The following is a 9090-nucleotide window of genomic DNA, read 5'->3' as shown; positions in this document are numbered from 1 at the left end:
AAACAGTGTGTTTTTGCCAAACATTTGCTTTATCTGAACTCTATCTAGTATGAAGGACTGGCTGCCGCAGGCAATAACACAGAGAGGAAAAGGAACAAAGGAAGAAAAGGGTGCTGGCAGACAAGATTTAACAAACCTGTCCATTTCCGACATTTCCAAAGTTTATAAACAAAGCTCACTTGGGGACACTCAATTTCCAAAATGCTGTGACCTCCACATATGTTATCTAATTTACACTGAAAACAAACCTACTAAATTCCACTCCTCAACTACTGAACCTGCTATTTATTCATGGGGTCCTTTTAGCCCATATAAGAGTATATTTATATTCAGAAATAGAAAAGAAAAAAAATTTGCTTCAAGTAGACTAAGAAGCTGGACCTTAAAACTACTTTCTTTCTCGTGGGAGCTGAGTATTCAACTCAGAAATAGATGTATAACTCCAATATTCTGACCTGACATCAATCTCCATAATGTATGCCTCAATACCCTTATGATGTCTCACTGAACACTAAAGGCCAAATTATTTTTACCAACCATCAGCTGACATTGAGTAAGCAAGTCTTTTGAAGCTTTCAAAAGTAATAGATGGTGGCCAGGCGTGGTGGCTCACACCTATAATCTGAGTACTTTGGGAGGCTGTGAGGCAGGAAGATCACTTGAGCCCAGGAGGTCCAGGCTGCAGTGAGCCATGATCAGGCCACTGCACTCCAGCCTGGGTGACACAGTGAAACACTGTTTCTAAAAATAAAAATTAAAGAATAATGGATGGCATTATTCAGCCATGGGGAAGACCACCTGAAATACTGTTACACACAGTGGGTCAAGACCACTTCAAAAGCCTTATGAAAATAGCACAACTCGGGCAAGGCTTTTATTCCACAAAGAAAATGCAGTACATTTTTTAGTTCCTTTAAAAAAAAAAAAAACTCAGATTTACTCCAGAGCCTATGCACTTAGTCACTAATCTATACTGCATCCCCACCCTATTTTTTCCATTTGGTTCAATTTTATACATTTAAAACTAACTGCTTTGGTCAAATACGTACCATCTTTGGTTCACATTAAAAGATTATGGTTTAAAATTGGCCAGAAGTTAAGAAATATCAACAAAATAGGAAGTTTGAAATACAATTTAGGAATGAGAATGCTTTTAGAGCTTCTTTCATTGAAGATAATAATTTATCTCATATTGAACTACATTAACAATGTTCTGGCTAGGTGCAGTGGCTCACACCTGTAATCCCAGCACTTTAGGAGGCCAAAGCAGGAGGATCACTTGAGCCCAGGAGTTTGAGACAGCCTGGGCAACATAGCCAGGCCCTGTACATACAAAAAAATTAAAAATTAGCCAGGCGTGGTAGCACAACCCTGTAGTCCTAGCTACTTGGGAAGCTAACATGGGAGGATTGCTTAAGCCCAGGGATTCAAAGTTATGATGAACTATGATCACACCACTGCACTCTAGCCTGGGTAAGAGAGTGGGACCCTGTCTTTTAAAAATTAAAAAAAAAAAACAAAAAAAACAAGCAATGCTCTAACGTGGAATTCCCAAGTGTTTGCCAATTGACAAGAAGATTTCCATTTGACAGTCTTAGTGTCCTCGTTTCCCTTTATCAGGATAACACCATATGGATTCTAAGTATGTTTAATTTGACACATTCTCAAAAGAGATCTTGCTGAATAAGAAACAAATCACCTTATTATAATGGCCAATTAATTTAGCAATAGTAACCTATCGGATAATTTATTTAAAAGAGAGAGAGAGAGAGATAAATGGGTAGATTTTCACAACGTAAACACCAAAAGAGGACATCTTTTCCGTGAGTCAGGGAATATTTAAAGAGATCTCAAAAGTTCCTGTTTTCATTAGTTCCATATCACATATTTTGTGCTTTCTTTGAATAGCCAAAGAATTTTCTTGGGGAAAATATGAGAGTAAAACCAGAGCGAAGGAGCTATAAGAATTTGGAATGGCTTCTTGAAATCATGCCGCTCCAAGCATGTCGTAACCTCGATCACTCATAAATAAATAACTCCCAAACCAAGAATTTCTGAGGGCAAAAGCACACCAGCGTGTATAGGGAAGGCAGGGGAAGGGATGGAAGGGAGAGAAAGAGGGAACAATGTAGATTTCCCGTTTTATACCAGGACAACTAGGCCAAACTCAATTTAAATGAATAGCTCCAAAGCAGTGCAGTCAGAAAAAGTTCTCAGTGTGACACAGACTTCAGGGAAACAACACGTCCTGAAAGAAACATGATTCCCCTCAAGCCACAAGGATTTTCTCATCAAGTGTTTTCCCCTCTGCATTAGATCTGGACACAAGAAGAGGAGAGCATTTACTCAGGTAAAAATAGTTCTCTTAGTCTCTTCCTCTAGTTACTAATTTTTAATTTAAAAATACAATTAACTGATCTAGCTGATAACAGTTACAGACAGAAATAAGCTAAGTTCTCTCTTCCTTTAGGGAATGCTGGCAGCAATTCGCCATATAAATTGGATGGAAGAATTCTCCCAGGGACACTGGAAATAGCATCTTCTTGTCAAATGGAAGGAGGTACGCCCTAAAATTTGGGTGGGACACTCAATTTTCTTTTATTTTTTGAGACGGACTTTCACTCTTGTTGCCCAGGCTGGAGTGCAATAGCGCGATCTTGGCTCATTGCAACCTCCACCTCCTGGGTTGCTGGGATTACAGGCCTGCACCACCACGCCTGGCTAATTTTGCATATTTTTTAGTAGAGGCGGGGTTTCACCATGTCAGCCAGGCTGATCTCAAACTCCTGACCTCAGGTGGTCCACCTGCCTCAGCCTCCCAAAGTACTGGGATTACAGGCGTGAGCCACCGCGCCCGCCCGAAACTCAATTTTCTAGGTTCTCTTATCTGAGGAATCTCTGGCCAGCAACTCATAACGTCTAAATCAATGTTTCTATGCCAAGCTTCTATTTCATTAAAAATACATATCTCTCTCTAGATTCTTTTTGTATCACTTCATGTTAAGTACATGGAAACTCATCCTATTACAGGGTCTGATCATGCAAGCACACAAGGCTTCATTCAAAGGGCAACAGCAAGAAGAAAGATAAAGCAAGTTTGCAAGGGTACAAAACACACAGCGCTTAAAATTAGACTAATGCTGGCCCATTCCAAAAGAGCTGCGAGGCACCTGGACTGAAAACAAAATGAAAAAACTAAAACAAGGGCAAGGAAATAAAACTTGGTCAGTGGTGAAACTGGACTTCCAGCCCCCTCTGGAGAGGAGCTGCTAAAATAATCCCTCTCCAGGAAGACCTCAGAACAGTTAGAATAGGTAGCTTCCTCTCCACTGAGTATGCCTACAGTTCTAACCTAGTGACTTCCCCAAATTAAATACACTGCATTATTACACACACACACACACACACACACACACACACACAGCCAGCTGGATGGGCCCCTCCCTCCGAAAGAGCATCCACAGGAATGAGTGACATAAAGGCCTCTGGCTACCCTCCAACAAGGTAGAGAAACTGAGTCACAGCCTCCTTCTCTCAAGTCCTCCCTCCCTCCCTCCCGTGGCACTGTACTCCATCACACGTCAGAGGTCCGTATGTTTTCATCATCAAGGTTGAACATAAACGGCTTCTCCTTGGGGTGCTGGGGCTCCGATCTGTGCCTTATCCGGGAGCTGGGCAGCACCCCAGCAGCGCTGCCCTCCCCAGGACGAGGCGTGAACAAAGAGTCCTCTGAAGTCTCTCCAGGTGGAAGCAGCTTCTCCCCAGCCTGGGGGACAGGTGTCCAGGGCTGCCAGGAGGAGGCCACAGAGGGGGCTTTGCAGAGGGCTTTCTTTTCCTCCAAAGGTGGCCGCCCCCTGCACAGGATAGAGTTGGGCCCACCTGAAAGGCTGGAGCTTCCAGGTCGGGTCAAAGAAATGGATCTAGAAAAGGACGTTTCCTATAAAAATAAAAGGAAGAAAAAGACAAAAGAAAGTTAGGGCTTTTCAGACAATGTTTATCACAGGGTCCCAGGAAGAGTACCCAACCAGAATCACCACCTCATAGGTCCAAGGACGCTTGCCTACAAAAATGAAATATGGTCAACGGGATTCACTCCAAATGTATCAAGGTCAGCCTGGCAGTGAGACTTGCAGGACATATCAGAAATTCTATTTCTCGGCCGGGCATGGTGGCTCATGCCTGAAATCCCAGCACTTTGGGAGCCCGAGGCGAGTGGATCACCTGAGGTCAAGAGTTTGAGATCAGCCTGGCCAACATGGTGAAACCCCATTTCTACTAAAAATACAAAAAAATTAGCTGGGCGTAGTGGCATGTGCCTGTAATCCCAGCTACCTGGGAGGCTGAGACAGGAAAATCACTTGAACCCGGGAGGTGAAGGTTGCAGTAAGCTGAGATCGTGCCACTGCACTCCAGTCTGGGCGACAGAGTGAGACTCCATCCCAAAAAAAAAAAAAAAAGAAATTCCATTTCTCTATCTAAACCTACCTCACCTCCTCCCACAACCAAAAAGAGAAAAATAAAAATGTGTACCCAAATTAGTAAAATGAGAAAAACAAGCAAGACAGCCTGGGGCTTCTGCTGCATCTCGGGACCGGGCTGCTTGCCTACATCACCAAATAAAACATGCCTGCTCGAGAGGAATTCATCTCTGAGTTGACACTGTGCAACACAAAGGAAGTGACTTACTCTGGGGTGGCACTTGAGGGCCTGGACAGCTGCCCCAATCTCCTTAATCCAGCTGTGCATGTCTTCTGGACTGTCCGCCTGCAAAACATCCATGGCTCTTACCAAGAAATTTTAGGCACTATAATTTCAGCTTCCAAGTCTCTGACTCAATACTAAGTTTATAAAATTACACCATTAGGGGTGGAAAGCATCTCAGAAATCATCTAGTCCAGTAGCCTTCAGACTTTTAAGGACATGTTTTCCTTGCAATATCTTATTTGACACCCAATAAATAAAACCGCTCAAAGTGGAGCTGCTCTGAAATGAGGCACAGGCTGTGAGGAAGGGGAAAGTTTAAGACCCCATCCCCTGCTGAAGTCCATCACCCCCTCCAGAAAACAACTGATCCAGTCTAGCCTCCTAGTTTTACAAAAAAGGAAAATGAGGCCCAGAAAGCCAAAGCCCAAGGTTTATGGCTGGTAGAGATTCGAGTTCTCCTCACTCTCAACATAGTTGCCTTTCCACTATAACTATCTGAACAGAATAATCCCACTTTCAATTCCAGCCCTATTAAGGCCAAATCCCACTGTAAATCCTCCAAGACATGTATTGCCTTCAGAAATGGGGCTTTTCTCAGAATACAAGCTACTGGGTCTGTTTTGAAATTTACAAGGAACTCAAACAACTCAACAACAACAACAAAACCATAAATCATCCCATTAAAAAGTGTAGGCCAAGCACGGTGGCTCATGTCTGTAATCTCAGCACTTGGGAGGCTGAGGTGGGCGGACTGCCTGAGCTCAGGAGTTCGCGACCAGCCTTGGCAACACGGTGAAACCCCGTCTCTACTAAAATACAAAAAATTAGCCAGGAGTGGTGTCATGCGCCTGTAGTCCCAGCTATTCGGGAGGCTGAGGCAGGAGAATTGCTTGAACCCAGGAGGCGGAGGTTGCAGTGAGCCGAGATCGCACCACTGCACTCCAGTCTGGGTGACAGAGTGAGACTCTGTCTCAAAAAAAAAAAAAAAAAAGAGCAAAGGACATAAATACTTTTCAAAACAAGACATACAAGTGGCCAACAAGCATATGAAAAAATGTTCAATATTCCTAATCATTGGAGAAATGCAAATTAAAATCATCTCATACCAGTCAGAATAGCTATTATTAAGACAAAAAAACAGATTCTGGCAAGGATGTGGGGAAAAGGGACCACTTATACACTGCTGATAGGCATGTAAATTAGTACAACCTTTATGGAAAGGAGTAGAGAGATGTCTCAAAGAACTAAAAATAGAACTACCATTCAGCTCAGCATCCCACTAGTGGGTGTCTCTCCAAAGGAAAAGAAATCATTATATCTTCACATGTGCCCCCAAACCTAAAATAAAACTTTAAAAATTTTTTAAAGAAATCATTATATCAAAAAGATACCTGCACCCTTATGTTTATTGCAGCACTATTCACAATAGTAAGGTCATGGAACCAACCTAAGTGTCCATCAACAGAGGACTGGATAAAGAAAATGTGGTGTACATATGTATAATGGAATACTACTCATCTAGAAAAATGAATGAAATCGTGTCTTTTGCAGATATATAGATGAAACTATTATCTTAAGTGAAACAACTCAGACACAGAAAGTCAAATACCACATATTCTCACTTATAACTGGGAGCTAAATAATGTGTACACATGGACATAGGGTGTGAGATAATTGTCACTGGAGACATGGAAGGGTGGGAGGGTGGGAGGTGGGTGAGGGATGAGAAATTACTTGATGGGTACAATGCACAATACTCAGGTGATGGTTACAGCAAAAGCCCAGACTTCACCAATAGGCAATATATTCATGTAACAAAACCGCACTTGTACCCTTTAAATTTATACAAAAAAAAAGAGTTGTGACTTTGCTATTGGGAATAAAACTTTCAAAAAAATTTAAAGAGTTATGGGACTTGGAGCACCAAGCTTCACAACATGTGAAGGATGAAGCCGAGTTATTTCCTCCCAGAAACAACCTATAAGCCCCAGAAGGGGGCAGCAGCGGCTCTATGATAAAAGGGAGGAAACTCCAGCGGCCTCGCTACTGCAGGTGGAGCCTGTCAGTGCCCTCCAGCTTTACAGGGGTTGAGGTCAAGTGAACAGAGCAAACGCTGGCTGAGGGCCCCACCCGGTGTTACATGCTGCATCAGGTGCCCGACACAGCGATGGGACCAGGCGGAATCTCCAGAAATATGCATGTTAGCCTTCCACTGTCTCCAGCATCATCCCCTAACAGTCCCACCAAAACACACAAGGGTGCATTGGTGTGCACGTGCAGATGTATGTGCCACCACCACACACTAGCCCCCAAAGGTCTCCACATCCCCCCTCATCCCCAAAGTGACTCCTCCTCTTTGCATTCTATCAGGAAAAGACATGACCAGTAAAACAAAAATTCTCAAACCTGCATCCCTACCCCTTCCTGTCACCCCAAAACAAACCCTCTTTGGTTAGATGTCTGCAGGAGACACCTACAAGGGAAACCGTTCAGGTCCTGGCACACGAGGGCAAAAAGGGTGTAGTGACAAGTGCCCAAAGTGAACACCTCTCTAACGTGTGCTCTGCCTGCAAACTTACTAGCGCTCTCTCCCCGCTTGACTTTTTCCAGTTATTTGACAATCTGATGGTTTCCCAAGAAAAAGACAAACCCATCCTTTGTCCAAAAAGATCACCAGGATAAGGACTCCAAGATCCTTCCAGAAGGTTCTTTACAAATATCAGGGCTGGCCTGTTCCACAAGCTTAATTATTGAGGGAATTAAATGACCTCAATTAGGAAAAACTGTTGAAACAGGGCCGAACACACAGAGCCGAATGGGCTCTGTAAGTAGCAGATGTTATTGTTGTTTTCACTGGTATTATATGATATGCGACAAAAAAATGCAGCCTTAAACGTCACCATTTACAGATAAGCGCATTGCCCTCTCCATAATAAGACCTTTTCTCAGTTTCCTCATCCTCAAACTGCAGCTAATTCCTGCCTCAAAGATCAGATCGTCAAGATCAAATAAGGTCATGTATTTGGAGGTTAAAAAAAAAGGTTATTTTGAATTTGAATTAGGAGAAAGGCATTTATTAAGAGATTTTCCTCCTAGGGAAACAAAAGATGATTTGGTAGGAGGTGTATGAGCTGAGGGAGAAAGTCTCCTGTGTCACATAGATCTGACATTTTCATTAAACAGACAGGAACATCCCCAGGATGACAATCCAATAATCAGTTTCCAGGGGTGTTAAGCTATCTCCATGCTCCTTCCAGCAGGCTACTGAAATGCTCCCCACGTCAAATGCTACCCCCACAGGCCACAGGCAACTTGCCTGACTGCGCTTTGAAGTACTGCCTCCCCACAAACTCCTTCTCCAGGAACTGTCACACAGGAAGCCCAGGTGTCTTCACCCAGCCTCTGCTTAGCAAGAAATCACAGAATCACAGAAAACTAGGAATATCCTGATTTAGATGGGCACTCAAGTACAAGAATCAAAATACCACTATTATTCTTGGATGACTACCTAATAGAATTTGTTATTTTTTCCCCGTTTTCCTTTTTGCAAGTAATAAGGGCTCATTAAAGACAATATAGAAAATAAATGTAGAAAAATAAAAAATTAAAATCGGCTGGATACTGTGGTTCAAGCCTGTAATCCCACAACGTTAGGAGGCTAAAGTTTAGAATGTGGGAAGATGGCTTAAGCCCAGGAGTTCGAGACCAGCATGGGCAACAAAGCAAGACCTCTTCTTCCTAACCTTTGCAAAAAAAAAAAAAAAAGGAAATAACAAGAAAAAATAAAATAAAATCACTTTAAAACCTCACAAAATTCTAAAATAACAATTGACAGCAAATCCAGTCTTTTTGCTACTCATTTCTGTTTTCCAAAATACAAAGATACATTATATCTTGACTTTTTTTTCAGTTAATAATAGAAGGATTTTTCCATGTTACCAGATGTCTTTGTAAACATTTTCAGGGGATCCAAGTAGACATACTATGGTTCGCTCACCTAGTCCTCTAAAACAGTGGTCGTCAACTTTTTCAGCATAGGGATCGGTTTTGTGGAAGACAATTTTTCCATGAACTTGGAGAGGTAAAGGGAGGGGGATGACGGGTGGTTTCGGGATGAAACTGTTCCACCTCAGATCATCAGGCATTATATTCTCATAGGAAGCTCACAACCTAGATCCCTCACATGCACAGTTCACAATAGGGTTCGCAGTCCTATGAGAATTTAATGCCGCTGCTGATCCGACAGGAGGTGGAACTCAGGCGATAATGTTTGCTCTCCCACTGCTCACCTCCTCCTGTGTGGTCGGGTTCCTAACAGGCCATGGACCAGTACCAGTCCACAGCCCAGGGGTTGGGGATCCCTGCTCTAAAATATATTTTGAATAT

At 42.8% G+C, this 9090-nt stretch overlaps 1 protein-coding gene across 6 annotated transcripts in view; it reads right to left on the bottom strand.

The window, feature by feature from the left end:
* Window positions 1-3564: 3564 nt before the first annotated feature.
* The window catches only part of PLEKHA2 (pleckstrin homology domain containing A2), a 66955-nt gene continuing 61429 nt past the window's right edge, over window positions 3565-9090 (bottom strand). For all 6 annotated transcript variants that reach the window (XM_058433602.1, XM_032144294.2, XM_032144292.2 and 3 more), the window contains 2 exons: window positions 4687-4764; window positions 3565-3937 (listed from right to left, as the gene is read on the bottom strand). In XM_058433602.1, coding sequence (XP_058289585.1) covers window positions 3575-3937; window positions 4687-4764 — 441 coding nt within the window. In that variant the 3' untranslated portion in view covers window positions 3565-3574. The remainder of the gene's footprint in view (window positions 3938-4686; window positions 4765-9090) is intronic.

The sequence above is a fragment of the Hylobates moloch genome, unplaced genomic scaffold (genome assembly GCF_009828535.3).
Source record: "Hylobates moloch isolate HMO894 unplaced genomic scaffold, HMol_V3 SCAFFOLD_22, whole genome shotgun sequence".
NCBI classification, from domain to species: Eukaryota; Metazoa; Chordata; class Mammalia; order Primates; family Hylobatidae; genus Hylobates; species Hylobates moloch.
This window is presented reverse-complemented; position numbering and strand designations above follow the sequence as displayed.